Source organism: Suillus subalutaceus, assembly GCF_016647625.1.
Source record: "Suillus subalutaceus strain FC151 chromosome Unknown DFJ58scaffold_2, whole genome shotgun sequence".
NCBI lineage: Eukaryota > Fungi > Basidiomycota > Agaricomycetes > Boletales > Suillaceae > Suillus > Suillus subalutaceus.
In genome coordinates, this window is record NW_024540251.1 from 602599 (window position 1) to 630225 (window position 27627).

Sequence of the window (27627 nt, forward strand, 5' to 3'; positions counted from 1 at the left end):
TCGGGATCGGTCTTCACGTCACAAAAATGAGCAAACAATCAAAAGTAAATATACTTACAGATAAACAAATAGACAACATTCACATGCACACACCAGACAGCTTACGACAACGAAAAACATTCATTACAGCAAATCTCAAGCATGTACTACGGTAGAGGGTAATAGTCCACATAAAAAAGATCAGAATCCAAAGCCGGTCATAGCCTGAGTAGTATTAAGTTAGCCATACGGAACTCCAAGTACGCGGGGAAACTCACAGGCATCATACCAACCATGCCGTTACCATTTGCCATTGGCATTGGTGGGGGCTGACCAACATATCTAAGACTCGTTCATTAAATCAAGCATGTGAACTCGCCAGGATCTTGCTTACCCATTGGTTATCATCAGACGGTTAGCAGGATTGATAATCGGGGCTTCAGCTTCTTGCTGCTCCTTGGCGGATTCTTTTTTGGTGCGCTCCTTGACCTCCTTCTCTAATGCAGCCAACTTCTCGCGCATGGTCCTTGATACTTGGATTTTGTATGGCATGTAGAAATCATTAAGACCGTGCTGCCATGACAGCTCCTCCACAACATCTGGGCGAAGAAGGTCGAAGCAAACGTATAGCATGGCAGCGAAGCACTCCTTGTTGCCGATATCAACGAAGTAAGAGAGTAGATCTTCAGCGACGTCCGTTGAAGTGGAGGTGGCGGCAGTGATAATAGCGTCCTTATACAACTGATCGTGCTTTGAGAGAGATATTGACTCTTCCCAGCGAGAGTTTTTCTTAAATACGAAAGTCAGTGTCAGTTTCACATCATTGTATACCCAAACGATCATGTACCTTGTACAGATGTGCTGCAAGTCTCCTGAATTCCAGCAGACCATGCTGCTCTAAGCGCCGTGCAAGACCAATATTGTCGAAGTTGTCAAAGCTGTCGATAGAATCTCGGAGCGTTTTATAGTCTTCTTCTTCTATGAGGAGGTCGTTGTATGCATCGTTCACGGTCTCAATATTCAGCTACTCGAGCGATCAGCTCTCGCATAGAGAAGACAACAGGCGCAAAGTGGCTTACATGCTGGACGGCAATGAGATATGCCCGAATCAAGGGAATATGATCTATCTGGCGGAACATACGGACAACCCGCGCGTGTTCAATGCGGGGAATGAGGACAGTGAGAAGATCAGTCAAAAGCGTCGGTTGTTCTTGAAGATAGAATGTGAGCGCCTTGTAATATCTAGAAAATTGTTCTAGCCAGGAGCATAGTCAGATCTGCGATAACCCACATTTCGACATTGGCAGCCCGAACAACAACTTCTTTGAACTGGTTGTGTTCCCAACCATCAGCTGAACGTTCGATCATCGCCAAAGCCGCATTATCCTGGAACAACCAACCATAAGTATTTATTAATAGAGTTGGTGACAAGAACACGTACAAATTCGTCGTATTTGATGTATAGGAAAACCAACTCGGGCCAGAGATGAGCCTTTTCAGTGGCTTTGATGACCTATATAGGGTCTGAGTATGCATGCCAAGATAATGTGCGTGACACCTTGCCTTGGGGATGTTGATTCTCGAGACGAAAAGCTTGAGGTGTTCCATCACTAATTAAACGGACATGAGATTCTGTTATGGAGAAAACTATATGCCTACGTTTGCCCGGTCTGTATTTGCTGTATAGGATCGACAACTCGGTGAAGATACCCATCTGTCCAAATAATTAGAGCTGACAATGACAGACGTCTTGAGCACTTACGTGCGCTCGCTCCAAACTCAAAGCAGCTTCAAGTAAGGACAGAACCTCATCGAAGTAGCCCCAACGTTCGTAAGACCGGAGCAGGGCAGCCACTTCCTCCTAAATTGATAGTGAGTGTGGGGCATAATTATTATAATGCTAACTGACCGCGTGAACGACGATATTCAAGCCACAAATTTGGGCCTGTGACGATAGTCAGAATACGACCAATTGAACTTCATTTATAAAATCACTGACGAGTCTGAACTCAGCTTTCTCAATACACGCAGCATGAACTTGCTTCCAAACCCTTAGGTAGAGTTAGTTCAAGATCAACGCTTTGAAAGAATGAACGTACTGAGTGTTTCCGGCTTTCCGGGCGCTTTCCACAGCCGCTTGATTCTCGCCAAGGTAAATGAGAGTCGTGGCAAGACGTGCCCAGTTTGAGATACTGGTGAACAGTAATTTGGCAGCCTGGTACAATTCGTCCTCGAAGCACTTCTCTCCGACCTCCAAGATGTCAGCAACATTGGTCATGGACAAGAAGTCCTCCATGTCATGGAGACGGTCAGTCTTAGCATAAGCATAAGCAAGTTCTGTGTCAATCCTAGGTTCGCGAAGTGTCTTGCGAGCCATTTGGAGGAAGCGAACAAGATCATCATGTTTTCCAGCGTGACTCGAGATTTCAATGACCTCAGCGAAGTTGGATGGGTCCTCAGCCTTGATATATGAGTCTGGAGAAAAACATAAATGACAATACAGACGAGCAATTACAAATGACTCACCAATGGCGTCCTTGATGCGAAGACCATCAAGCTGAGCCTTGGCAAGTCTACTCCACACTTCTGGCTTGTTGGCCTTGTTCGCGTAGTCTAAACCACGGTCAATGGAGGCGATATGCTCGACGAGAACATTGATAGCCATTGCATGCTGATCGTATTTCTTGTAGATCGTCAGTGCCTCTTCATACAATCCATGATCGGTCGCAATCTTTGCTATCTCTCCGGCGTCGTAGTTCTGGAGCTTGTTGATGTAGCCAACGACCTTCCCCTTGTCTGCGCGGATTGAGGTCAGGAGAAGCAGGTTCTGGAGATTGCGATTGTCGCTGAACGGAGAGGGCTCGATGACTACTTTCTCGAGAAGTTCGATCAACTCAATGGGGAGATCAGCCGAGAGGAATGCCTTGACGGTTATTGAGACATCATCAGGGTCCGTGCACTCTGGGAGTGCAGTCGCGACGATCTATTCAATGCAGAGTGAGCTTCTAAGAATACGTGGTCAAATTTGTTCAATTTAATCTCACCTGATCGATGAGAGCCCTGCGGTGAATATTATCATGGACAAGAACCTGTGCCCAAAGCTCAGGCTGGCGACGTTTCACGAGGTACCGAGCCTGCTGCTTGAACATGGAGTTGTCGTTGGTAATACCAATAAGTTCATCATCACAGAAGCCCTTTGCATAGGCGATGTAGGCAAGGTAGGGGTCCCTGGCCTCGCAGAACTTTCCGACAACCAGTGGCTCATACAACTATGGAACAAGCAAGTGAGCACGCCGGCGAAACTCATTCGCCAGATTGTATGACTCACGTTGTTTTCCTTCAAGAACGTTTCCGGGTTGTTGTTGCTGTCGATGAAAATCTTGGCCAAGGCATTGAAGACCGCTGGGTCCTGGCTACCAGACTGCACGCGAGCCTCCAGCCAAGGCAGAATGAGTTTCAAACGGTTGCGTTGCTCAACTTCATTCACAAGCTCATCAATGGGGAAATTCCCAGTGACGGAGGCAAGTAAACCCTTGATGGTGGTCTCATCGCAATCCACATCGAGTAAACCCCCAACAACCTGAGGCGTTCGGACTGAGTTAACACGCTGCACATACACCTCAATGAACTTCGTGAGTCCATTCTGGTACAGGTACAGAACCAGGTCGTGTACGAAGTCGAAGCGGTCACAGACAATGATAAGGGGAAGTTGATCCGGGAGCTTCGCCTCCTTCAGGAAATTCTTGACCTTCTCAGGGTTGTAGTGATTACTCTCTCTGCAGATTCGCTCGACCTCACGAATTTGACCCGTGCGAGTAGCGGCCTGGATGTACTTGAAGTGCACTTCGGGATCCTCACTGAGATTAACGATGGACCCAAGATAGTAGTAGAGGCCTGCATTATAGTTAGCACTCGTTGACCATTCAACCTAGTCACATGTGACGGAAATCACCTTCAAATGTCTTGAAGGATTCAAACATCTCGATGAGCTTCACAGGACCCAAAATGTCAGAGTACTTGGTAGCAATCTGGATTACAACCTGCAAGTTCTGCCGGATGTTAACGCGCAGCATCTCCTGCATGCATGACATGGACTGCTCTGTTGTTAAACGACTGAAGTAATTCACTAGCCACTTCGGAAATGTCAGGTCCCCACCTCCTGTCGAAAGTAATAAATCGAGAGCTCACCTCCGGCTGGAGACCGCTGGTATGAACAATAGCGCGCTTGATGTCCGCTAGGTCTTCATAGTGTTCCAGTGCCTTCCCACAGATAAATGAGACATGATCAGCGTTCACGGACAAATTTTACTCACTCGTTGGAGTAAGCCTGCCTTCTCGCAAAGATTGGCAATTCGGGGTCTATCATAGTTGGTGAACATCTCATTGCCGAGGATGGCATCTGCAACTTGAGGAGCATGAACGAGATTCATCTCGAGCAAGCGAGTCTGCAGATGGCCTTGCTCAGGTTTGTTGTCCTTCAATGCATCAAGAAGGAACGAGGTTGCAGGCTGAATCATATTTTGCGACATGAAGATGTCGACCACCTAGGAAAATGACAAATAAGGGGCCGACGATCACATAGATAGGAAGTAGCCTTACCCTTTCCATGTCCACGAGCGGCCCGTTCTCGTCATTCACTAACTGACTTGCGAACTCGGCCCCCTTCTCTGAATTTGTCCTCATGATATGCTGTAAAAGAGAAATATAATCCGGGGTGTAACCAACTTTCTTTGAGTATAGAACGATCTTCTCAGTTTGTCCAGTTTCCGCGAAACAAGCGATGACCTTATTGGGAACGTTCGCTCGTAGGTAGACGCTCAGCGCCAGTGTCATGTCATGTAACCGCACAATGTCCCCCAATTCCTCGCTGCATGTGAGCTTCAAACGAAACTTGAGCAAGAGCAAAACACAAAGAAGAATAACCTCACCTTGTTTTCCTTGAGCCACTTTTCAAGCAATTGTTTCCTTCCCTGTTGCAACACCGGGCGCGCGAGTTCGAGGGACTCGAAGTGGTTGAGCTCGCCCTTCTCCAATAAAATACCGAAGTACTGCAAAATCGGTGACAAGCCACCAGGAGGCGCTGGAGCTTGTTTGAAGGACTCGATGACTTGCGCAGTCCGGAGTATACCCTGCGTGACAACGTATATTAAGAAGAGAATGATCGACAATTGAAGACCTACCCTAGGAGAGTTCGCAGCAACTTTTGCGGCCTCGCTGTACTGTCCACTAGAGAACAATTGCTGGTACTGCTTAATGTAGAGGTCATCCGCGCCAGGGAGATTTGCACGACTGGCAAGCTTGAAAGCAAGCTCCGTGTTATTGAGGGTGGTCAAAATGTACGGAATGATGGTCTGCTCGTCAACGCTGACCGAAAGAACTTGACCCTTCTTGTTGACACCAATGATACCATTCGACGCTTCATGCTCAGCAGTGACGAAAATGGTGTCACCAGAGATGCGGTTCATGTACACACATGCACCGCTATCCAGGTCATACAGGTGAATAAAACCGTATTTTGTAACCAGGAAAATGATGCCATGTTTCTTCGATACTTGCATTGCCACTGGGAAATCGTTGGTAGCCTCTGGAGGGAAGTAGACATCGACCGCCTTTTTCACAAAGGGAGGATCGGGAGCTGTGTGATCAATCTCGACGACATGAAGCTAGTAAAATGTTGAGTATTCCGCACGCTTCGCAGTCGCAAGAAAACAAACCTTGGCGCCTGTCGCTGTCCTGACTGCAAATGCAAACAATTTGGTGACGTGTTGGTGCCCGTCAAGTTTCAGCTCCGCAAAAGTAGCTGCATGCCCCTCAATAGGTTGACTGACGCCCCGTTCACGACTATACAGCTGCATTGCACCCTTGACCTTGAAAGCCGAGGGATTCGTCGTGTTGCCAGTAATACCGATGAGAACCAGCCATTTCTCGTCCGGGGTCACACGATAGTTGATAATTTGAGCACCAGTCAATGTCGCATGCCGATCGAATACTTTCTGAGGTGGGGAAGTCTGGTCCGAGATGTTCCAGTGGTACACAGCCGTGTCGGTGACCATACCAATGGTGGTATCTGAGACCCACTTCCAGAACACGATATCTTCTGTGGTGACGTGTGACTTGACTTTTTGCTTCGTTTCAATGTTGAAAATTTGAAGCGTTCGTGCAGCTAGAGTGGGAGCTTTAAGCAATTCACTCCATTGCAATGCACACATAACCGTACCCTTCAAGGCAAGAATTTTGTTGTGAGGGTGCATTATGGCAGAGTCTGCGCTTATCGGTCGTCGTAGGACATTATTGGCATCCGCAAGGTCGATGATGACGACTTGATTTTGCTCATTAATCTTCTCTCGTACGCAAATGAAGTGGTCGGACTCCAGGGTCAAGGTCTATGAAATACGAGCCCACGAGGTCAGTCATCTCATTTTGAGCGCAGCTGCACACACGACACTCACCTGCAACATTACAATACAGCCCAGCGCACATGGATAATTAAGTCTCCTTCTGCTAACAACGATGCCAAATGGGTTGCGCGTACCTGAAAGCCAATTGAACTTGGCTGTATAGCCAAGCTTGAGAGCTGAAGATGCTCGCAGAACGTGATGGGCTTCGAAATATCGGTCATAGTGCAGAAGTCAAAGCCGGACACGGCGCAGTTGAAGGAGACGTGGGTGTTGGGTTAACGAAGGTAAGGTAATAAAAGTTTACCTTTATTTGTCTCTCATTTGCAAACGATCAAACTGCGGGAAAACCGACAAATAGGAAGGTGTAAATACATAAAATCATATATTCCACCGGTACCAACACTCTACTCTATTCTTCTGACAGTGCCAAAGCTTCCTGCTCAAGATCGTCCCCCTCTTCGAGCGTTGCCGGTGGAGCTGCATTGCCATAGTAAAGACGTTGTAGGATGATGGCTTTGGTAAGCGCTCAGTGACGTGTTCAAGCAACTCGTGTAGTGGAGAGACACTTACCACAGTCTACTGACAATTGGAACACTGCACATACCTTGAACTGCAGGGGTGAGCCCTGAAGGAAAAAATACACAGTCCTGATCCGACGTCAAGGCGCTGGAGCAAGGCAATGTATCGAGAGAACTTACTTGAACGAGTCACCCCCCACCCATCCAAGGAGAGTTGAAGCACGGAAGCCATACAGTGATCGCTGTTTGTAATTACTGCACGAGGGAATGTCAGTCAAACGTGTGGACGTCTGGTGTCGATTACCTGATCAACTGCGGAATAGGCAGCGTGCTTTCCAGTCCCAAGGCAACAAACCCTAATATCATCACGTATAGCTCCGATCGACTAAAGATCAAGAACAATATCGCTGAACATAAACTAGATGGCTCGATGAAGTAGAAAGAGCAGAAATTGCGGCTAACGCTCACATGTACCCGGCAAGAAACTCGATATATTGAGTATATGTATGCCACTGCCAAAATGAAAGGGGGCGGGACGACGCCCCGAAGTTTTCAGGGCTCACGCGTGGGCGGTATCGAACGCAAATGTAGAGCAAGGCCAGCTGATGTGATAGTCAGCTCGTCACATGTAGCGAGGCCACAACGTACGACGTACCTGCGCTATTATCATTAAAATGGACTGCATGAGCAGGGCAAGCTCAAAGTGATCGCCCAACCAGAAAAAACATCGGGTTATGTTTGCGATTAGTCTTCGGTGAAACAAGAGAGGGGTTGCAGGGTGCGGAATCGTGTCAGCGTTGCAGGGTGCAGCAGAGTGATGCCAGAGAGCTCACAAAATGGCGCAGACATCACGAGAGAAACCCGTTGAGTCCCTGGGTAAAGAGTTAAGTAAACCGTGTGTTGGCAGAAACATAAAAAACCGCACTTTTTACGAATGATAGACACGGCTTGGTCGACATAAACTAATGGGGGTCCAATGGCCATTCCGACTGCAGCGACAGTGGGTATCCATGATGCCATAACGCTACTTAGTTGCTAGGAAAGAACCTGAATTCACTGCTTAACCGAGTGTGGGGGTTACAAAGAAGCAAGTTGCACAGCCACCTCTTTTATCAGGTTAGACTTATTGAGTCATAGAAGTCGCATAGCATAGAAGTCTCATGCTCAAGTTTATCCGGCCGAGTTCATTGAACTTACTGCTGAATCGCTGCGTGCAGGCAGGCCCGAAACACTAATTCTGCGAACATTCTCTGGAGCGAAGGAGATAACGTTTGCTCCTCAATCATCCACCTTCCATCACCGGCATGAATGCTTCAGTACTTGCCTGGGCAAGTCTCGTTTCTGATAGAATGTGACAGCGTAGGAACTCAAAATTTCGTGCCAGATGTGAAGGAACATTCTTCCACATCACCGTAATGGCGCACAGTAATCGGCTCAGATCAATCTATAGCGCAGCGGTCCCCGTTCCAACAGAACGGCGCAAATCTCATTCAGATTTCACTGTAATTCTGTTTCATCACACAAGGTCTACGTGCTGCTTTACTTGTGTACATGGCGTAGTTTCTAGCATCCTGCCGTTTGTCTGGCGTTGCCGGCCTGTCTACAAGCAAAGCAGACTAAAGCGCCTTTGTTACTAAGTATGCTTCTTTGATCTTCTTTAATTTTTCACTTCGAAGTCCCCTGCGTCCAGAATGAATGTCACACATACCGTCGCAGGATGAGTCACTGTGCATACCTCTGACTTTGGTGGCTACATCACGACGCGGATGTATTAATTGTTTAAACAAAGCCTAAGTATGTATCTGAGTATACTTGAAACTTTTTTTTAACGCTCATTAATAGGTACCATAGCAATCACGTCGTTGTGATGCACAACCGGTGCGAGGGACCTCGGTCAAATTTGCATATGTATCACGCGAGGGGGAAAGCAAGCTGATGAGCTAGCCTTTGTGCCCCTTTAGTAAGGGATTAAAGAAATTCCGGTCCATGCGGCAATTTTTCAGCTTCCATTCCTCACGGATGGACAAAGACAACGACTACCGTGACTAAGTACTATTTGGCCTGATCGTAAAGCCCCGGCCGTTGTCCGTTTTAGGGACCTCAGAATTCATGATGCAAGTTGAATTCCTCGAAATCTCGTGGAGCCGCATGCCTGCCGGCAATCACCCTAATAATGCATTACTCGCCCTTGCGGTGAGCTGCCAATAGCCTCAGTGATAATGCTGTGTGCCCAGCTCCTTCCTGCATCACTTGATCCGCAGAGACTTGATGGAACCCGTGAGGTCACGCATCATGGTCTTCTCAAGGTCTAGGGGTAATGCATCGCTTTTCCTCGTTGTGTGGATTGTAGATGAAGTGCGGTCGTCCCCTTGTACAACGGTACAACCCGACATAACGCGGTCTCTAGCGAGGAGTCGCACTCCTCGAATGGAAATCCCTCGCTTGTGTGCGGAGGCACCTTTCGCATCATGTTGTGCTATAAGGCAGACGTTGAATGAGTATCAGCACCCTCAGGCGTGTATCATTATTTTCTCCCTCATAGCCCGTGCCTGGATGCAAACCCAACTGTTGGCGCGAGGTCATCACCACGGATGCTCTTCATTCTCCTGTGGCAGCCAATCAAGTCCGCCCCAGCGGACCCTCCGCGAGAAGGAGACAACCGGCTTGGCAAGTAGAAAACAGGCCCCTAAACATAATTTTACCATGCCGATATGGCCTGATGGTAGAAGTGAATGATTCATTTTCACCGTCGATTCGTTATGCAATTGGTATTGATTGGATTCTGCGCTTTCCTTACCTGATATAAGCGCGGTGCTGCTTGCCTTATGGATTTACTGTATAGAATACCCTAGGGTGGCCTGCAATTACACGCAGATATCGTGGACCAGTGGATCGGTATATATCTACCAAGTTACAAGTGATTCCGGATAGACTCCTCACCAAAAAGCTCTCCCCCCGTTCGGGTTCCACTCAGGTACTGATTTAGCCTAAAGTTCTTCCGCGGCACCAATTGTCAGAAATTTGCTTCCGTTTGCACTTTCCTTCTCTGTCCAACCGTGACTCTTATGTCCCCGCACGTCCACGACACTTTCGACCGTTATTCTGCGATGGAGCACTGCTATCACGATGGAGACCAGTACTATGATGCCAGTCTCCCGATTTCTACGCATTACGATTATACTCCATATCAGCCTTACTCGTATTACATTCCCGACAACATGATGCTTGCGATGACAGACTTGCAGGGCGAGCAACAATTAATTCAGACACCTGTTCATGAATATCACCCCCAAGCTTTTGACAACTTCACGTCTTCCTCTGTCCATTCTGTATCGTCAGATTCGTCATGTCCAGTGAGTACAGCGAAACTATAGCTTGTTATCGAACGATCAGCTCAGCGGGAATTAATCCAGACGTCGACTTATTTCCATGATACAGCAGCATATCCCAGCATCCCGACATATTCTTCTGACAGAAGACCGTCATATCCCCCGAGTTGGGCACAAGACGTCAGAAATAGCTCTACTCATGTCGCAGCTGCCCAGTCGTCAGAGTACCGAGCAACGATCGCGCGTCTCAGCGATGATTTTCTCGCAAGCGCGTCGTCGCTGTTTGGAGGATCTACTTCACGAACTCGCAACACGTCCGCTACCTTGAGTGGATCTACAACCCCTCATCAGAGCCCTATGCAAAACAGCAATCTTACCCCTGCAAGAAAACGCTCATCGGAAGCCATGAATGAGGAGGCCTTTGTTAATCAGGTACCAGCGCTTGCTACTAGTCATCCACACAATTGAAGATCTGACGATCGAAAATTTAGCAACTTGACGCTCGTGCACCCGTGCAAGATTCAAGATACCTTCCTCAGCCTCACATGATTGTTCCTTCTCAAAATAGAGTTGGGCGTGAACGTCGTCTTCCTCCGAGTTCATCACACAGTGGCGAGTCACAAAGCCTCCTGCGGTCTCCCGCTCGCCCTTTTAGACAGTCGCATTCACCAGATCTACTATTACGTGAAGAAGGGCGACCGGCGGCCCATCAAGCTAATAAGAGGCCCCATCGCTCCGAGGAGATCACCCGCCATTCTCAGACCATTTCAAGCCTCCCTGCAACGTGGTCAGCGCCTGTGGAGCCTGTTATGAAAGTCAGTGCCTCGAGGAAGACCGGTGAACAGAAAAAGCAAGCCCTTGCTTGCCTATTCTGCAGAGAAAGAAAAATAGCCTGTGGCAGACCCCCTGCCCACAGCCCAGACCAGACCTGCAAGTAAGCGCTGTCACGATAGGCTATAATTTCCTCTTTCTGACTACTTCTTCAGCCAATGTGCGCGACGTCGGATGAAATGCGAGTATCCCACGGAATCTCGTCGAGGACAGCATAAACGCATCCGCCGTAAACCAACCGAGGATTGTATTGGAGCTTCCAATTCATCTTCGGCTTCGCACTCGGCACCAAATACACCGCCTGTCATTGCGTTAACGGCTTGAATGAATACTACGTCAATGTACAACACAAGTTTTGACGACCGTTCAATGAGACACTTTAGATATATGTATGCAATATTGCCTTCAAGGGCTTCTCGTGGCCTTCTACCTTCTACCTTCGACTACGTATACCTATTTCATATCAATTCCCTTTCTAATTGTTAACTATTATTACCTGACGGCGTCAGTTACTCTCCTTGCATTCCTACTTTCGTTAAGCTAGCATGCCCAAACATTATGTTCGCCTTCCACATTCTCTTACTGCATGATTTTTCTTATTGTTGGACTGCAGTATATTTGCTTTAATAATATGAAGATCTTGTCGTTGCCTCGATTCGTGAATGCTTTAGCTTAAGCGATTGTTACTGACTTACATAATTCACTTCCAACCCTGAGTCGAGCAGCATTTATGAAATGTGCCATGAAGCATGAAGGTGGTGAGCGCTCATTCCAGCGACTGAATGAAAATTCTTTCGCGAAGACTCGCGGAGCTACTGCATGAAAATTCAGGGGTGAAATAGATTCCAGAGTGTTTAATATGATTCGAGAAAGTATATTCGAGGGTGCATGTAGGCGAAAAAAATTGAAATACGACCGAAAAAAATTCTCGGTCTAAGCGCGAGGGAAACGTCCCAAGGTGTTCCAGGGAAAATGCTATCTTAGAACACCTGGAAATAATATTGTGTGTATCTCATTATCACCGCCCATTGACTGTGGCAGTCGAGTCCCTCCGTAAGCCCGACGGGCCAGGTACAGGACGTGCTTCTGGAGAAGGAGGACTCTTATTCGGATGGTCAGGAATTTTCTCAATCTCTTTCTTCGCCGCTTGCCAAGCCTCGAGGTTCTGCAACCATTAAAGCTAAATTCTGGAATAGTCAAAATGGAACCTACCTTCTTGCACCAGTCCCTGTGGATTCTTGCCATGCTGATAGTCATCTCCCTTAAATCGGCGACTTTCTGACGTTGGAAGCGGTCTAGATCGGCCTGAATCGTCGAACTTGAGTACTTGAGATCCTGTGCTGAGAGGTGCAGCGCATCTTCCAGCTATGGTAAAATGCAATCAGTTCAATGATGAGCAACAGGGAAATAGCAAGGACATACCTGTGAGATAGTTTCCCGCGTCTTGCTGATGCCACTACGACGCGCCATTTCGGGATCAACGTCCATCATTCCGTGCAGCGTGTAACTTAAAGCATTCAAAAAGCCCATACCAGGTGCTCGCCGTTTGTATGGATTGGGTCCTGGGTGCGGAGGCAGGTATGCTGAACCTGGCTCCTCAGCCTCATCTTGAGGCTGGTTTTGAGGTTGACTATGACCTTCTTCGCCTTCGGAAGGGCTGCCTGGTGACCGCAGGCCATTAACACGACCTTTAGACAACGCCTCATCCAACCTCTTTGCTTCTCGTTCGCTCTTTTCATATTCTTCTAGCATCTCACGCTTGTGTTCCAACGCATCCTGGGTCATCTCATATTGAACGTGCTTTTGGTGACGATAGGAGAGCAGCTTCTTGATAATCACTGCAAATTGAGCGTACTCGTGGAGAGGCTCGGAAAAGTTCTGTTCAAGTTCCTGGAGCTATGAAGGAGTGAGATGGGTGACTGTGGACAGAAAAAGGGCCGACGCACAAGTCTAGTTGTTGACATGTACGTCGTGTCAACAGCTTGTCCCGTCTTCTCCATGGCAGCGGCCAGTGCGCCACTTTCGTTCAAGCTGTATCCATTGAGAGCAGCGCCGAGTTCTGAGTAATCTTGAGCATTCTCTAACATACCAAGGGGTCATTAGTAGTTCAGTTGTCCGATTTACAACGTCAGTCGCACCTGACCATCGCTTCAAAGTCCTCCGAGTAACCTTTTCCATTGGTCCACTGAGATGGTTTGCGAATTTGTTGGTGAATATCTCAGAGTCTACGGACCGCTGATCAGGGTTTCTCAATGGGTGCGTTGCTGATGGATTTGGAAGAGCAGCGTAAGCAGAAGCTGCACTCTGATCTGTCGGGTTGTGTGAAGGTGCTTTGAGGGTGTTCTTCGGAAGGAGAGACAAAGGAGGTGAATGTAGCACTTCAGTCTATTCAACCACAATCAATCAGAGGCCAATAGGTTAAAATAAAATTCACAGACCCAGGATACCTCGCCGTCGAGAAAACGATGAAATACATGCTCGTTCGACAAGATAGGGTGCCGAGCGATGCGGTTCAGGAAAGTCTGCAACATTCGCTTCCGGCGTGCGATCATCGCAGTATCCTCCTTGGCCTTTGCCTGCTTCGTGGCATAGTCGCCAATAGTTTGCTTTGATGGAATTGGTGGAATAATGATGGTCGGATACAACTTCACGAGGCTTGATCTCAGGGACTCGAATTCCGAGTACCGATGTCTCGCTTCTGCATTCTATCTCGTAAGGTTAGTAGGGGTGCATCCAATTGAGAAATAGGTTGCACTTACGCCTGCACGAATAATGTAGGTAATGTAGGGCGTGTTCGAGTTCAAAGACGTCTTCTGTGCATCCGTTATCTTATCGTGTAAGCTCCTTATTAGCGAGTTCATTTAGACATGGACAACCGAAAGAGCCACGCACAAGAATCTCGAGGTCCTCCCCAGAGTGTAACCACTGATCTCGTCCACAACAAAAGTCACTCTTGTATGTTGTCTGTGGATGCCTGTTGGTTCCAGAGGAAGGAAATGGACGACTCAGTGTTGGGCTTGTCGGTGAAAGAACCCGAGCGGTATGACGGGGAGAAGAAGGCGCAGATATGTTCACCTTCGATGTGGATGATGTTTCGGAAGGTACATGATCAACGTCGGTCTCGAACGGATTCTCCTCCTCGAAATTGTCCATGTTAAAGTTCCAACTATGTGTATCGTCGGGTCAGTTGAGGAGCTTCAAGTTGGTGAGGTGAGGTTCTACAAGTCCAATTCGAACTAGAACACAGGCTGACCCCAAGGCTTCTGAGGTAGACTACCTTTGCAAGAAGATGTTGCAAGCAGCAGAATGTTTAAAAGGCTGTTCAGTGGACAACTGCGTTTTGGGCTGTGATTGTCCACTGAGAACGTCACTGTCATCGAGCGTCTATATTTGGATGTGCCTCATACGTATACGGTATAACTTAAAGTGTGACATGGTGGACTACCCAAAGACTCTGAAGCCGCTCTTCAGGGCAGCATCAATTTGCTCTCGCATCGAGGTATCTTCATCCATCCCATCGTCTGCACCTTGTAAAGAATTCTCGAATCCTTTTCCGAGCAAAGAAGCAAACAACTCGTCAATCTGTTCCTCATGCCAGCTGCCTTGCGTTGTAACTGGAACCATGAAGTTTTGAATCTTTTCGTGCACCTCGTATCTATGCGAGATGAGCATCTTGGAGCAGCAAACTAATAGATTTACCCACCGTAACTTGCGACCTTTGCTGGCCTTGGTATCGACATGTTTCTTGGCTTTTTTCTGCTTTTGAACTTCCATCCAGTCTTCGTTGCCTCCCTTGCCGCGGGTATCAATGACATCTCGTAGCAGTTGATGATAAAAATCTGTATCGTCAAACACCTCTAGATCGCCTTGAACCTCCTGCTCATCACCTCCAACACCTTTATCAGCCCCTATTCGAGACACTTTACCCCGATAGATTCTTGTCCGTTGAAGAACCTTATCGTGATCCACAAGCGTTTCATCAATAAGTTGAGAAGCGGACTTCAATCCTTGCGACGACTTTGAGAATGCATTACGATTTGAAGGCAGCAGCACAGAAGGAGCAACCGCCTGAATTTTGCTTGACCACTTGTTCAAAGTTTGTACGAGATGAGGATGGAAACTGTCGTGTTTAATTAGCCAGTATGGAGCGGTCGACAAAGCAAACGGAAATACATATGCTCCACAGAGGCTGCCGCCTGCGTGGCTTCCCGAAATTCTGAAGTAAAATCTTTTATAGATCTTACATTACCAGTTTTATGACGTTTCCGAGGCGGAGGAGCGATTGCCTCATTGGTAGATAGTAAGTCCTGTGAAAAGTGAATAGAGGTTGATAAGGGGGAGCAAGGTGGTGGCGATTCATTAAACGTACCTCCTGCAGGTGAAACAATTCATCAGACAGAAGCTGTGCCTCTGCCAGCATTTTTACTAATGATGGCTGAACATCGTCGTAATCTGCAAGCTGCGTGGAGGTGAGGGGGAAGTACTGAGAAATTAATCGACATGCTAACCGATGGGAGCCGATTTCCTGCAGAAACGGCCCTCTGCAGACGGATACGTGCGTCAAGTAGCGAGTCCCACAACGCCTTCGAACGTGGTCAGTAAAACCAAGATAAAAAGGCACAATTAACCGCACAATTTGCTTCGAAACGGCCTTCCCTTTTTTGCGGTCCTCGTCACGCGTTTTGCGCAATCTCGAAGAAAGATTCTCGATGTGCTTTGGATCCTCATATGAAGTCGTACTTTTGGCTGCAAATGTTGTAGAAATCAACGTTGGAGTATCTGGTTCGTTCTCCGGTTCGCTTTGAGAAGATGGGACTTCGTTGTCTAATTCTTCGTTGTCTTCGTCGCGCTCCAGTTCGCTGCCAGTCTCGTTGTCGTCCCCCTCACTGCTATAGTCGCTGCCGTCATATTCTAACAATTGCTTTCGAGATGTCTTTATACCATCATATTTTAGATCAGCTATGCTGTCTTGCAGTTTGCGTAACGCAGAGGGCCTAACGAGGATTTGAAGATAGGGCCGGAACAAGAATGAAGGCGAAACTTACCCGACGTCAATGTAGTGGTCGCGTGCACCGATGGTGTCATCCGCAAGATCATTATCTTCCTGATCGTGGGCTGTGACCTCGTTTTCTGGGTCGAAATCTACAAACGGCAAAGTCAGAGTGAATGATGAACGGCCGTGCCGTAGCGCTTGCCTACAGGTGCAGCGTCCTCAAGCTGAGCGATCTGTTCTGCGAGAGAGATGCCTATTACAATGAATTTTTCAGTCTCTTGTCGTTGTAGTTCACAGCCATGAACTCACGCTGCATGAATGAAGATGATCAGCTGGGCAAGGCCCGGCACGGTTGTCATTTTCAATATGAGTCTTGTTATGTAATCGTTACGGACGCGGGAAGTTTGATGGGTAGCGAAATATTTCTTCTCTTCACCACCGTCACAAACGCCAGTCGTACAGTGGCCCATTGCCGCTGCCAGTATTGAGTATCAACACGCTGCAGAGAACAGCCAATCTGGAGTCTATATCTTATCCATGTTATTTGCAGTCAAAAGATGCACAGAAATCGCGTCTCCAGTGAGTACTTCTCATTTCGGATCTGGACTTGTTCTTTGGAGCCAAGGACCTGTCACGCGACAAAGCTATCGCTTGTTAATACGTCGTACTGATCTCTTTACATGTAATACGATAGCCCGACCATACCTGGTCTGATTTCTACTTGCTTTATGCGCGTGTCTTCTCAGGAATATCCCGTATTTGCATTATTTTCCACCTGCTTCTGTGAATATGTCAAGGGCAATCCAAGTAGATCATCATTTTATCTCCTATTATCCTTTCCTTGTCCCTCATTTATACGTACATTTACTCACATATCATCTCAGATTATCAAAAACAATCGCCCCCAGCGATGTCTCCTTCCCTCATCCATTCCGCAGGCGCCGCCGTAAATTCCCTCACACCAGACGACGAGGACGACAGCGACATATGTCCAGTGTGCGATGGAGATTGCACCTGCGACAACAAACCGCGCCCTCCGCCTGCACCGATCGCAAGCAACGGACTTGCGCGTCCTGTTGTCGCTCCATCCTCCACCGCTCACGTTTCTGTAATGCCGTCGCTAAAAATCAAGTTCACCGTCCCAGCGAGTATGCAGAACAGAGCACGCTTACTGACATCGCAAAGCAAAAAATCTCGCGCAGATGGAGTATCCACCGTGGCATCCAACATCACGGGATCGGGGGCTGTGTCTACCCTCGGACAGGCTCAGTGTTTCGCTTCGTCAAGCACCGTCGGCCATGGTCATTATATGTCCCAAGATTCCACAAGTCACACGCGCAAAGGACGCCCATCGATAGGTACCGTCGATGCGCGAAACCCGTCCAGGACTGCGGCAGCAGACCGGCAAATTCGCGGCAACGAGGCCAACACGTTGCTACAATCACAATCACATCTCCCATCGCAATCTCTTCGTGCACACAAAACAGGTGCATTAAAAGGCCCGCGCTCCAATATCAGGAGTGCTAAACAGCCGAGGACAAATCTTAAGTCCTCGAGGCCTCCCCAAAACGCTAAGGCCCAAGGCACAATCCAAAAGAAGGTGTCGGGTTCGAATAACAAGAAGAAGAAGCAGGCCCTATTCAGTGGCGGGTCCACTTCTAATCATGGCGATCACAGTACTGATGATCTAGACGACGACGATATTGAGTCTGCACAATTTCCGACTTTCGTTGCCGCTTCAGATTTGTCGCCGTCGTCAGCATCCGATTCCTCTGACTCGGGCAGTGAATCATCAAGTTTCGACTCTGATTCCTCTTTGGAGGCAGAGGAGGAGAGCTATATTCTTGCGGAGCAGAAACGTCATGACAAAGCACGCGTTCGTCGCGAGCTTTTAGGCGATGAGTCTCATCGGCGCAAGGATGCGCATAATAATAACAATACTTGGGTCATTCGCCCGCGCAAAAAAAGTGTCGGTCCCAGCGATGTCGACATGGATGGCGACAGTGATGATCATACAGAGGATGAGGACGAGGATGAGGACGAAGAACTGTGTGATGAGGAAACAGATGAGGAGACGGATGGTCAGGCCCCTAGCGTCATTTACACCGGCCTTGCGACTGGTTGGTCGGACGATGAGGAATCGAGCTTCGATGCTGACATCTTCTTCGACAATCTTTCTGATACAACCTCCGACGACAGCTCGTCAGGAGATGAGCCAGCTGATCCTCAAGACGCTCAGGCCGATGCTATGGCAAATAGCATTAGCAGCCTGCAGCGTAGTACGGACCTTGAGATGACGGAGGGATGGGATGGTCAGATTGTCTTCACCAATGGCTGTGACGATGGCCAAGGCGTTTTGGATCTTGCTTTTGAAGCCACCGCTGCCCAACTGTTGGCTTCGGATACCGCGTCCATCAGCCAGGACAGCGATGTGGAGATGGAGTCAGAAATGAGAATTGGCGGTGGCGATGATGACGATGAGGAGGTCGACTCCGTGATTGGTACCAGTGACGGTGAAACCACGGAAGAGGAACTCGTTGACGCCAGCGGCTTACCGACATCACGTGCCATGAGGCTCTTCCGTTGGCCTACCAGTGTGTCTTCCATCAATCCATCATTTACCGTCAGCCCCACAGTCTCGCCCGCACCTCACAATCGCCGATCAACCGCGTCGCACCACCGTGAGTCCCCTCGACCCGCCGACATTCTCGCCAGAAAGGTCTTCTGCAATGACTCAGATCACTCTCAGGACAGCGGCGAAGGAAGTGCACCCAGTCCCATTCGGAGAATATCTCGAGGCGGTGTTCCCATTATGGGACACTTTAAGCAAGTCGGCGATGTCACGCAGAAGATGGCCATTCTCACTGGATCGAACAAGGATATTCCGTCTCCTTTCCCTCGCCTCGCTCATAGACACAGGCGTATTGATTCTAGCAGCGGTGGAAGCTTCAGTAGCGTATGTATTTTACATGACACGATTTGTTGTCCTATTAACTTGGCATTTCAGATGATGGACGTTCGCGGTCGTACATCCCGACTCACCATCTTCACCCCATCTTTTGTCTTACCCCCTCCTTCATCGTCCGATGAACCCTCGTCACAAACTACTCCCGAGCCCTCACTCGCAGAGGCGATTGAACTGGACGATGTGCTAGACTCGTCCTATCTCGACTCTGAACCGGAGATGTCAATAGGGAACGGTACAGCGAGCGAAGGCGAACTCCATCGTCATTTGCAGAGCCTAAGTCGCTGGGACCGAGTTCCTGTCGGTACTTTCCGTTTTACTCGCGAGTCGGCGGCATCTTCCAATGACATCCCCTCGTCCCCTGGTTGGGCATCTGATCCTCCAAAGACCGCCACATCTGACGTACTGTCGTACAGTAATGTCATGAAAAGTAGTCCTCTCAGTACCATGCTCTGGCACGATAAGGGACCGCCTCCAAAGGCGACTCCCGGCAAAAACCGATCGGTCGTCATATCTCCTGTACTTCTTCCCGTCCGCGACGGCGACCGCACCCCTACCCACGTGCCACATAATCAATCTCCCCATAATCAACAACCTCCTCACAAAACTCGCAAAGAGTCTCGCCGCGAGATGAAGATGTTAAAACGCAAGACTCACGGGCCTGTCCACCACCACCACCATCAATATCATCATCACAACCACCATCCTAACATGAAATCGCGAAGCACTGGGTCCGTGCAGCGCACCAACTTTTTTAGTTCTTCTACTTCAGTCCCACCCCTCAATATATGAACAGTACTGACTTCAAAACGCCGTCATTTGCTGATGACGCAGCTCACGATTTCTTTGTTGTAATCTTTGTGCCACCACCTTTTTATGATCACGCCATTTGTTGTTGTGGTATTTTTCACTCATGCATCATCTATATCGCCCATGTTGCTTTGCTCTCGCACTACACATCGGGTATTGATTCGTATATCCCTTGCATTTTCTGATTTTCTGGTAAATAATGACTGTCGTGTTATTAGTGGAATAGTAATGTAAAAATACAGCATGAATGCGAGCACAGCTCTGACAAGTCCGAGATAAACTATGAACATATGTATCCGACGTGGTATTGTCATCACATTATAACGCACCCAGACCCAGACCCCTTTGCCCGCGTGCTCAAGGACACGCGTGCAGCCTCGTAGAAGACCTCTGAAACACCTCTATTGTGCTTCGAACTACACTCTGTGATGATCGAGTCAGCTCAAGCGAACAAAGAGGTAAAAAGGAATGATAGGCACCAAGATATCGTGATGCTCGTATTCGACGGGCAACTGCAAGACCCTCCTCATACTGCACTGTATGAGCCCCATATCGAGCAAGTCGATCACGAACAGTTCGGTCGTCCCGAAGATCGCATTTAAGGGCTATCGTGTGTCAGGTCATGTTGTAAAGTAAGGTTGTTAAGGTACGACTGACCGACCAGGACAAGCTATTTCAAGAATTAGCTAGCGACGGAAATATGCAAAAATCATAGCACACCTTTACGCCTGGACAGTATTCTACTATTTCGTCGATCCACTGCCCAAAGAAATTCAGTTAGACGGTCCATGGGGAGTAAGAACGCATGTACCTTCGACTCGACGTTCTCCAGTGATGTTGGGTTGTCGACCTGTGAAGACAGCATAAGCCTCAATATCCCAAGGATGATAAGCTTTTGTGACTGACAGAGAAACAGATCATGACAACATGTGTTTCTGCATAGCTTAACGATCGTAGCCGATCAAACTCCTCCTGTCCTAATGATCCCTTCGAATGTTAGATGTTACAGAGAACAGATAGAGATATGATCTATGCATTTGCTCACCGGCGGTGTCCCATAAGCTAAGCTCCACTGCCTGGTCCTCCACATATATATCATGCACGTAGTTCTCGAAGACGGTCGGCTCGCTACCAAAGCCGGTCAGTTGCTAAACATAATACAGGGTGAAGTGCTCACTAGACTTGGGTGAAGAAGCCTCTTGTGAAGACATTTAATAATGACGTTTTGCCTATCAGAACAGGTATAGTGTGTAGTCAATGAGTAAAGTAAAAAAAGGTCATACCGGAAGCGCCATCACCGCACACTACAACCTTTCTTTGTATCTGCTACCCACGTTAGTTGGAACTACGTTTATTGAGGACTGGCTCACAGGTCGGCGACCAAACCCTGTTTTCGAGGAGGACCCACAAATTACCATGAGACTCGAAAAGAGAAGTGAGAGATTGAAGTATGAAGAGTTATTTCCCCAGTTGTGGCAGTGTACAACTTGCCGGGTGACTTAGCTGGAGGCAGTTGTTCCCTCTACCAAACAAGACTAAATAATGTTCCGGCCACATGACACCAAGCAATCCATGCATTGATTCAGAGATCATAAGTAAGAAGATATCAAGAAATGATGCGATATCATACAAGAAACTGATGAGAAGAATATAAAAGCAAAAATGGTATCAAGACAAGGAAACTATGTCGTGGCAAAATACTAGGACGCAACACCGAGTTATATGTACATCTTACCATATTTATAGTTCATCAGAGAAGCAGGAAGCGAGCAGTATCAACCCGTGGAGTCGTCCTAGTATCACGATAGGCAGGACGAGAAATTTCCTCCTTCGCCTGACACCTATGAGTACTACGACCCCATCCCGAGACCGCTTTGTGCCACAAATTCTTGCCAAGTGTTTTGCATTGTATTCAGGTTTTCTGGAGACTCGCGACGTGCACCCGACGATATCTGCCCGTTCATTTGCGAGTAATTGGCCTCGCTACTGAGACCATAATCGAACACAGAGAAGTAGCTGGGGAATTGCCCTGCGACAAGCTCCATGGGCTGCATCGATGCCTGAGAGTCGGTGTATCCCGAATTTTCCGAATAATGAGGCGTGCTTTCTCTGACAGGCGACATGGTATACGCAGATGAATCCGCATATGTCGGCCCCGCGTTATGCGATTGCCCCGTGGTCGGGAAAGTCTGTAGGTAAGCCAGAACGTTCGGGTGCACCGCTTGATGCGCGTTTCCTGACATGAGTGGGAGAGGAACTACGGGATTCATAGACGTGGGAGAGCGTTCAAAGAGTGCCGCGGGTGAGGATGAGGCTGATAGTGAATCCTTCTTCGCGACCAAACGTGTCTTCCCTCCGAGCGTAGCTAGTTCATCTTCGTCGTCATACGGGGAGTATGGCTCAGATGGTTGACGAGTAAGCGGCGACACTTTACCCTTCCGGTGCTCAGTGAGGCTGAGATGAGCTTTCTCCCGCAAGCCGAGCATCACCTCCTATTGGAAACCGTCAGTAACAGTGCTTCACCCAAGCTTTCAAGGAATATATGACTACAGTGGGTATACGCAAAGGACTTACCAAGACGGACTGTGCACGGAAACCCCTAGCTGCCTTCGAGAATAACTCACAAGCAGAATCCAATTGCACCAAAGCCGAAGGGGCTAGACTCATGGATGGACACCTGGTTACCACAGACCCCAGCACGATCTATAAATAAGACGTGAGGATTAATGCCATTGCAGAGGGCCAAGAGGCTCCAAGATACATACAGCGCAAGAGAACAGATGGCCCCAAAGGAACCAGATACGCTCACTTGGCTCCTTCAGTTGAGTATGAAGGTTGCGCATGAGGGCAACGAGCGAGCCCGCACTGCGATAAGCAGCAATGACCGAAGTGCCATACGGACTTCCCAGGGGGTCTTTTGGATGGTCAGTTACGGCACGTGCGAAAAAACTTCGGTGGAGGTATAGGAGATCTGATATGGGAGGCATTATCAGTGCTCGTGTGCTGCGGGCCTTTCCTCGATATATCGCCAAGAAGCAAGTCCCGCGATATCATCAAAGTTAGGTTTCAAAATCAACTTACTCATTTCCCGAATAGCCAATACAATATGACGTTGCAACAGGAGCATCACACTTTCTGAATAGTGTGTGTCGGCCTGTCCTGTGGAGGCGCCAAAACCGGCAACCTGCAGCGCTGGGGGGACAGGGAAGGCACGGAGTTTGCGGTCAAGCTGGAGGACTGTGGCATACGTTGGCGTTTTGGCACCAAATGCTTGGTCATGAACAACACTCATGCACTCTGAGGCGAAACGGTGTTTCCAAGCATGGACTAGTGATGTAATGGTCATCGAAGATAAGATATCCCCGTGGAGTAAGAACTTACAAATGTTTTCGTCTGAAGCATCTGTTGAGTATGGCAATTTGCAGTCCATATGGGCCATGTAGAATGATACCGGTCGACCAAATGTAAGACACTGCGAAAACCGTTCTCCCATAAGTAATCAACAGCATCCACAATACCAAATGGGGCGCACCTGCCACGAGTCATATGTATATAGTTCCCAGAAGAGCTCTCTGCGACGCAGAGTCTCCTTTTGATCCACTCCCCACCGACTGGGATCTCGGTCTGATGGATGAGAATTTATGGCGTTAGTATCTCGAACCGCATTGGGGTGCGATAACATTACGTACGCAGGCCAATCTACCGAGTGACCAGGTGAGCATAATAAACCAGGGCCCTTGGCTATGTACGGCTTACACTTTGCGCCACTTTGATAGCTATACCCATAATTGCCCACCGTGCGCCAGAATTGGAACCATGTCGGTCCGACATAAAAAGGTAAAAAGTCATGAGGAACTGAAATCACATGCGTGAGAATGATATCGGAATTTCATCATGGTATGCTTACAAGAGCTTGAACGGCACTAATAGTCGGATCTTCGAAAAGTGAGCTTTGGAATAGCGCAGCCCGAGCTAATTGGTGATATTTCTCGGCTTCGACATTGTAGGCTGGTTGGTGTACATCCATGAGGGTACCAATCGCGAGAACCATGAACACGAGAGACAATTTGTGTGAAAGAAGGGGATCATCGGAGGGCGGACCGACACTGGATGTGTAAAATTGGGGATATATATCTTCGTAGAAGCACTGCTGGCTTATGGGATTATACCTTTCGGGGGGGGTCAGAATGTTCACTACAATAGAGGAAAGCGGACAGACATCCATGCACCTAGGCGATAGTAGGTCTGAAATATCTCTTGAGCTTTGGCGTGCTCCGGAAGGTACCAGAACAGAGTTCTTAGTCGCACGTTCTCAACATGAATGGATGCGTGTGATGAGGGCAGAATTGGGAACGCCCCACTTCGCGCGAGAATGTCGGCAGGAAGGACGGTTTGAAGTGCAGCAAGACGATCACCGTCAGTCTCAAGATCTTCGCTTGCTTCATTCTGCAGATATTTAGAAAATAATTAGGGGCAAATTTAACCACTTAGACGGACCTGTAGGAAATACTGGAGCACTCGTAATCAGACATAGCAACAACCTCGTTGAATGAGTATTCACGTACCCAAGAGTTCGCGATGGAGCCAAAGTATTTTGCACCCCCAGAAGCATTGATCGATAAGGAGCCAAAAGCGTCAACAACCTCGCCGTTCTGCTCTTCTTCCTTGGCTTCAGATCGAGGTACGTTTCTGTTACTTGGGGGCTCGCGTTGCAAAGGTGATTTGATTTGCAATAAGTCATCAGTTAATAGAGGATGCTTGTCTGTGGAGACTAGACAATGCGAGTGCCGAAGAGCGTCTTCTAAATCTCGGACACGTTGACAGAGTTCTGATATTTTCTCATGAAGCTCTTGAGTTGACGCCAAAACGAATCTTGATTGGAAGACATAATCAGACAGTAGTCGGCTTGGCACGACAGGTACTGCTCACCTGTTCCCCTGGCCAGTTGTCAAAGAACCTATGACATTTATAATCAGCCTGTTGGCTTGCATTGAGTTGAGCTGGAGTCGCACCATCTGGACAGATGGCACCACAGCCACGTTTCACGCAAGAGCCACAAGGAATCGCTCTATCACAACGCAACTTTAGACTGTAAAATAAAAACATTGAATGATAAAAGTGAGTAATATTACATGCGTTTCTATGGCTTACCGTCTACATTCCGCACATGAAAGACGAGTAGCGCCTTTTCTACGTTTCTTAGCTGCATCAGCAAAGAGATTTTGCTCCATGCGATTTGGAGAGACTGGGGATGATAACATATGGAGGCCCCAAGGGCGATGTAGACTGATGGCAGGAGAGAAGAAGACAGATGACCATAATTATCACATTGTGATGTGTTTTCAATTGAGCCTATGTGAACTATGCCCAACTAAATTCCGCGCTGATTATTACATAGGGTATGTACATTGATTTCTAAATGTGGATTAATCGGTTTATCACCCCCTTGCCGACCCCCCGGCACGGATGTAATTGACTGTCGCTGACCTCACAAGCTGCACGCGGAGTGATTTGTGACCCCCCTAGCTTGCTCACATAGTAATTCCACTTCCAGAATTCATCCTTCTATCAAGATTTAAAAAACACGAGGCCTTCATAACCTGTCTGACTCTACGCCATTCACGAGTCTTCAATTCATTGCGGATAAACCTTTTTTTCCGCCGTTCCGTCATTTCCATAATCACCCCAGCATAATCGGATCTTGTGGTAAGTATACTAATCAGTGTTCATCCCAAAGATTAACATAACTCGAGGACATCCACAGCGAGGGACATACTAGCTCGCACCTAAGTCTGTCGCAAATAGTCTGGAGTCTGGACCCTTGGACAGCCTTCCCCAGGTACACACCGTGTTACATGATTCTACTAATACCCCGTGTTCTATTCTTCCGGCTGATAGGACTCATGACGTGTCATCGTCAACGTCTCTCGCTTAGCAAGACGGGCTAGGCCTTTCTAAAAAATACAGAGTATTTCTCCTCAATGCGATGTTCAAAATTCGCTGAACCACGCACTAGTGTTGTGGACACCGCTCATGGCGTCCGAAAAGAAGCACACACTAACGACAGCGATAACGAGATGAGAAGGACACTCCCTTCTGTCGCTGCGGTACCGGTAAACAACACCGATGCAGGTCTTGCTTGCACTACCAGTGTCAGAATACAAGGGGAAGGCCGCGCCCTTTCGCTTACTCACACCGATCACTATCTAGAAGTCATTCTCACACCGCATACACATTTTGCATGCTAGAAGTGAGAGCGTGACTACATAAAACTACACAGGACGACGCTCATGACATCGGCCACCTCCAGGCACTAACGCATCCAGAGCCATCTTAAAATTCAAGAAGACGATCTACACAATCTAATCGGAATGGAGATCGTATAAACCTTTTTTGTGAGCTCACGAGATTTGTTCTTGGAAGTCAGTGAAGCAATGTCAAAAAAAGGCTAACAAATTATTTCACAATGTCCCCCAATCGTTTTCTACATTTGTGCTATCGACAATCGCGATTAATGAGCTTATAAGTATAGATAAGTATACATCTCTTTCCACCATTTTTGGAATCCAATCAATTCATATTCATTTTGCCCACCAGGTGTTTACCCTGTGCCTTGAGGCATTCTCATGACAAGACCTATGCAGACACAACTTAGTGGTTGTCTATAGTGGGATATCGACGTGTGGTCTTATCGATGTGGGATTGCGATAATTCTGCCAGGCTAGGACGACTTCGTAGGAGTCCGTGATAATCGATTGCGCATCGGAACTTGCATGCGTTATGAGCGGATGGGACATATATTTCACTCGAATCGTCCAAGTCCATCATTATCATTCATCCGCGGTTCTCGAACTGAACGCACCTGATGAGCATTCATCCATTGTTTGATAGTCCTCGTGCTAGGGTGTGATTGAAAGATAATAGTAGATCCGCACCCGAGACTAGTACTGCCTCACTTTTTCGCCGCTTTTTCAGTTGAATTTCCAACCGAAGAAATTTCGGTCTTCACGTTGCAAGAAATTATTACCCTTTGCCTTATATCTCGAACGGACCAAGTACGTTAATCATCGCAAATCACGGTCACGGCCTCTCAAAGACTTTGAGCTCATAATAAAATTGGCCTCCGGCCGGGTTTCTATGGATCACTGTCACACAGATCTACGCACGACAACTACGGAATACTCAATGTCACTAGTGATTTTTGAAAGCCGAGACACTACAACCCGCGTTCACCCCCCCCCGGTGTTCAGGAGTCTCAGAGTGTTTGTTCGGCCTGACGGACAGTTATGTAAAACTACTACACCCGACTGACAGATTGCAGCAGGCGCTGAACCGTACTTTACCCTGACTAGCACTGTACCAAGCCACGGTCAGCTGATCGCTCCCGCGATCATGCCTTTAGATCGGCCTGTTTCGATTTACGGACCATGATGCGCTAAAACTCTGCGATGCATCGATGAGTACCCCGCCTAGACTAGCCATAATCGCATCAGCCTACGCTGCCTCGGGCTGCCAACTACAAATCCGTGGATGTTTGAAACAGTTACTCTCCGAGTTACCCGAGTACATCCGTACTTTCTGATGCTCCTTTATTGATCAAAAAGTTGCAGCGATTCTGATTGATGTTGCTTCTATTGCTAGCGGTGTGGGGGGCACACAACCTATAGCAGAATGCGGCCTAGCTTATCGATTCATCAGTGAACCTGTTCGCTGATCGAAGCCAAGCCCGACCCCACATCAATGCATCATATACATACTTGGCCCATTCTGCACTGGCAGCAATCATTAATATTGATGCCGAAAC

The 27627-nt window shown here is 48.0% G+C and overlaps 8 protein-coding genes across 8 annotated transcripts; 2 read left to right on the forward strand and 6 right to left on the reverse strand.

Moving 5' to 3' along the window:
- Nucleotides 1–101: 101 nt before the first annotated feature.
- On the reverse strand, nt 102–6666 carry DFJ58DRAFT_755260 (uncharacterized protein). Its single transcript, XM_041388055.1, has 25 exons — nt 6512–6666; nt 6197–6362; nt 5694–6142; nt 5160–5642; nt 4908–5108; nt 4579–4857; nt 4293–4523; nt 4168–4239; nt 3932–4112; nt 3308–3873; nt 3024–3248; nt 2506–2962; nt 2079–2454; nt 1979–2030; nt 1889–1924; nt 1742–1840; nt 1639–1693; nt 1543–1589; nt 1421–1492; nt 1271–1365; nt 1059–1221; nt 827–1003; nt 374–768; nt 258–321; nt 102–204 (listed from the first exon to the last, which is right to left on the reverse strand). The coding sequence occupies exons 1-25, from the start codon at nt 6596–6598 to the stop codon at nt 181–183; spliced, it is 5052 nt and encodes a 1683-aa protein (XP_041250935.1). The 5' UTR covers nt 6599–6666; the 3' UTR covers nt 102–180.
- A 48-nt stretch (nt 6667–6714) lies between these two features.
- On the reverse strand, nt 6715–7977 carry DFJ58DRAFT_755265 (uncharacterized protein). The gene is made up of 7 exons (XM_041388056.1): nt 7821–7977; nt 7729–7767; nt 7551–7644; nt 7364–7497; nt 7076–7313; nt 6948–7024; nt 6715–6890 (listed from the first exon to the last, which is right to left on the reverse strand). The coding sequence occupies exons 1-5, from the start codon at nt 7913–7915 to the stop codon at nt 7196–7198; spliced, it is 480 nt and encodes a 159-aa protein (XP_041250936.1). The 5' UTR covers nt 7916–7977; the 3' UTR covers nt 6715–6890; nt 6948–7024; nt 7076–7195.
- A 1881-nt stretch (nt 7978–9858) lies between these two features.
- DFJ58DRAFT_909845 (uncharacterized protein) lies at nt 9859–11709 on the forward strand. Its single transcript, XM_041395156.1, has 4 exons — nt 9859–10248; nt 10309–10656; nt 10716–11158; nt 11211–11709. Exons 1-4 carry the CDS (start codon nt 9961–9963, stop codon nt 11377–11379), a joined length of 1248 nt encoding a protein of 415 aa, XP_041250937.1. The 5' UTR covers nt 9859–9960; the 3' UTR covers nt 11380–11709.
- A 124-nt stretch (nt 11710–11833) lies between these two features.
- Nucleotides 11834–14422, reverse strand: DFJ58DRAFT_755269 (uncharacterized protein). The gene is made up of 8 exons (XM_041388057.1): nt 13948–14422; nt 13815–13883; nt 13494–13760; nt 13194–13440; nt 13002–13135; nt 12478–12951; nt 12268–12420; nt 11834–12220 (listed from the first exon to the last, which is right to left on the reverse strand). The coding sequence occupies exons 1-8, from the start codon at nt 14206–14208 to the stop codon at nt 12074–12076; spliced, it is 1752 nt and encodes a 583-aa protein (XP_041250938.1). The 5' UTR covers nt 14209–14422; the 3' UTR covers nt 11834–12073.
- On the reverse strand, nt 14422–16395 carry DFJ58DRAFT_755272 (TRAUB-domain-containing protein). Its single transcript, XM_041388058.1, has 9 exons — nt 16358–16395; nt 16251–16301; nt 16101–16197; nt 15689–16049; nt 15564–15638; nt 15425–15514; nt 15229–15362; nt 14759–15175; nt 14422–14710 (listed from the first exon to the last, which is right to left on the reverse strand). The coding sequence occupies exons 1-9, from the start codon at nt 16362–16364 to the stop codon at nt 14497–14499; spliced, it is 1446 nt and encodes a 481-aa protein (XP_041250939.1). The 5' UTR covers nt 16365–16395; the 3' UTR covers nt 14422–14496.
- Nucleotides 16396–16488: 93 nt separating this feature from the next.
- Nucleotides 16489–20034, forward strand: DFJ58DRAFT_755274 (uncharacterized protein). Its single transcript, XM_041388059.1, has 3 exons — nt 16489–16627; nt 16933–19004; nt 19056–20034. The coding sequence occupies exons 1-3, from the start codon at nt 16606–16608 to the stop codon at nt 19803–19805; spliced, it is 2844 nt and encodes a 947-aa protein (XP_041250940.1). The 5' UTR covers nt 16489–16605; the 3' UTR covers nt 19806–20034.
- Nucleotides 19971–21310, reverse strand: DFJ58DRAFT_182090 (small GTPase superfamily). The gene is made up of 10 exons (XM_041379081.1): nt 21194–21310; nt 21107–21146; nt 21001–21052; nt 20869–20951; nt 20730–20800; nt 20635–20673; nt 20544–20582; nt 20481–20493; nt 20303–20428; nt 19971–20246 (listed from the first exon to the last, which is right to left on the reverse strand). The coding sequence occupies exons 1-10, from the start codon at nt 21239–21241 to the stop codon at nt 20137–20139; spliced, it is 621 nt and encodes a 206-aa protein (XP_041250941.1). The 5' UTR covers nt 21242–21310; the 3' UTR covers nt 19971–20136.
- A 69-nt stretch (nt 21311–21379) lies between these two features.
- On the reverse strand, nt 21380–25192 carry DFJ58DRAFT_755283 (fungal-specific transcription factor domain-containing protein). Its single transcript, XM_041388060.1, has 15 exons — nt 24975–25192; nt 24836–24912; nt 24753–24780; nt 24389–24695; nt 24321–24332; nt 24043–24269; nt 23731–23992; nt 23580–23678; nt 23513–23522; nt 23356–23447; nt 23205–23295; nt 22905–23150; nt 22589–22794; nt 22398–22526; nt 21380–22315 (listed from the first exon to the last, which is right to left on the reverse strand). Exons 1-15 carry the CDS (start codon nt 25082–25084, stop codon nt 21674–21676), a joined length of 2538 nt encoding a protein of 845 aa, XP_041250942.1. The 5' UTR covers nt 25085–25192; the 3' UTR covers nt 21380–21673.
- Between the last annotated feature and the right edge of the window lie 2435 nt (nt 25193–27627).

Coding starts and splice junctions, on each gene's coding strand:
- DFJ58DRAFT_755265 (XM_041388056.1), bottom strand. CDS start 7,915: ATGGCATCATGGATACCCACTGTCGCTGCAGTCGGAATGGCCATTGGA. Junction 7,645..7,728: donor CGTGATGTCTGCGCCATTTT/GTGAGCTCTCTG, acceptor GTTTCACCGAAG/ACTAATCGCAAACATAACCC. Junction 7,314..7,363: donor GAGTTTCTTGCCGGGTACAT/GTGAGCGTTAGC, acceptor CGAGCCATCTAG/TTTATGTTCAGCGATATTGT.
- DFJ58DRAFT_755274 (XM_041388059.1), top strand. CDS start 16,606: ATGCACAGAAATCGCGTCTCCA. Junction 16,628..16,932: donor GCACAGAAATCGCGTCTCCA/GTGAGTACTTCT, acceptor ATATCATCTCAG/ATTATCAAAAACAATCGCCC. Junction 19,005..19,055: donor GCGGTGGAAGCTTCAGTAGC/GTATGTATTTTA, acceptor TTGGCATTTCAG/ATGATGGACGTTCGCGGTCG.
- DFJ58DRAFT_755272 (XM_041388058.1), bottom strand. Junction 15,363..15,424: donor AATTGTTTCACCTGCAGGAG/GTACGTTTAATG, acceptor CACTTTTCACAG/GACTTACTATCTACCAATGA. Junction 15,176..15,228: donor GCAGCCTCTGTGGAGCATAT/GTATTTCCGTTT, acceptor TAAACACGACAG/TTTCCATCCTCATCTCGTAC.
- DFJ58DRAFT_909845 (XM_041395156.1), top strand. CDS start 9,961: ATGTCCCCGCACGTCCACGACACTTTCGACCGTTATTCTGCGATGGAG. Junction 10,657..10,715: donor AGGAGGCCTTTGTTAATCAG/GTACCAGCGCTT, acceptor TCGAAAATTTAG/CAACTTGACGCTCGTGCACC. Junction 11,159..11,210: donor AGCCCAGACCAGACCTGCAA/GTAAGCGCTGTC, acceptor CTACTTCTTCAG/CCAATGTGCGCGACGTCGGA.
- DFJ58DRAFT_755260 (XM_041388055.1), bottom strand. CDS start 6,598: ATGACCGATATTTCGAAGCCCATCACGTTCTGCGAGCATCTTCAGCTC. Junction 1,694..1,741: donor TGAGTTTGGAGCGAGCGCAC/GTAAGTGCTCAA, acceptor TTATTTGGACAG/ATGGGTATCTTCACCGAGTT. Junction 1,366..1,420: donor ACATCAAATACGACGAATTT/GTACGTGTTCTT, acceptor TGGTTGTTCCAG/GATAATGCGGCTTTGGCGAT.
- DFJ58DRAFT_755283 (XM_041388060.1), bottom strand. CDS start 25,084: ATGTTATCATCCCCAGTCTCTCCAAATCGCATGGAGCAAAATCTCTTT. Junction 24,913..24,974: donor TCATGTGCGGAATGTAGACG/GTAAGCCATAGA, acceptor TTTATTTTACAG/TCTAAAGTTGCGTTGTGATA. Junction 24,696..24,752: donor ACAACTGGCCAGGGGAACAG/GTGAGCAGTACC, acceptor CTTCCAATCAAG/ATTCGTTTTGGCGTCAACTC.
- DFJ58DRAFT_182090 (XM_041379081.1), bottom strand. CDS start 21,241: ATGGTAATTTGTGGGTCCTCCTCGAAAACAGGGTTTGGTCGCCGACCT. Junction 20,801..20,868: donor TAGCTTATGGGACACCGCCG/GTGAGCAAATGC, acceptor AGGGATCATTAG/GACAGGAGGAGTTTGATCGG. Junction 20,583..20,634: donor TGGAGAACGTCGAGTCGAAG/GTACATGCGTTC, acceptor TTCTTTGGGCAG/TGGATCGACGAAATAGTAGA.
- DFJ58DRAFT_755269 (XM_041388057.1), bottom strand. CDS start 14,208: ATGGACAATTTCGAGGAGGAGAATCCGTTCGAGACCGACGTTGATCAT. Junction 13,884..13,947: donor GGGAGGACCTCGAGATTCTT/GTGCGTGGCTCT, acceptor TTACACGATAAG/ATAACGGATGCACAGAAGAC. Junction 12,421..12,477: donor CGCGGGAAACTATCTCACAG/GTATGTCCTTGC, acceptor ATTTTACCATAG/CTGGAAGATGCGCTGCACCT.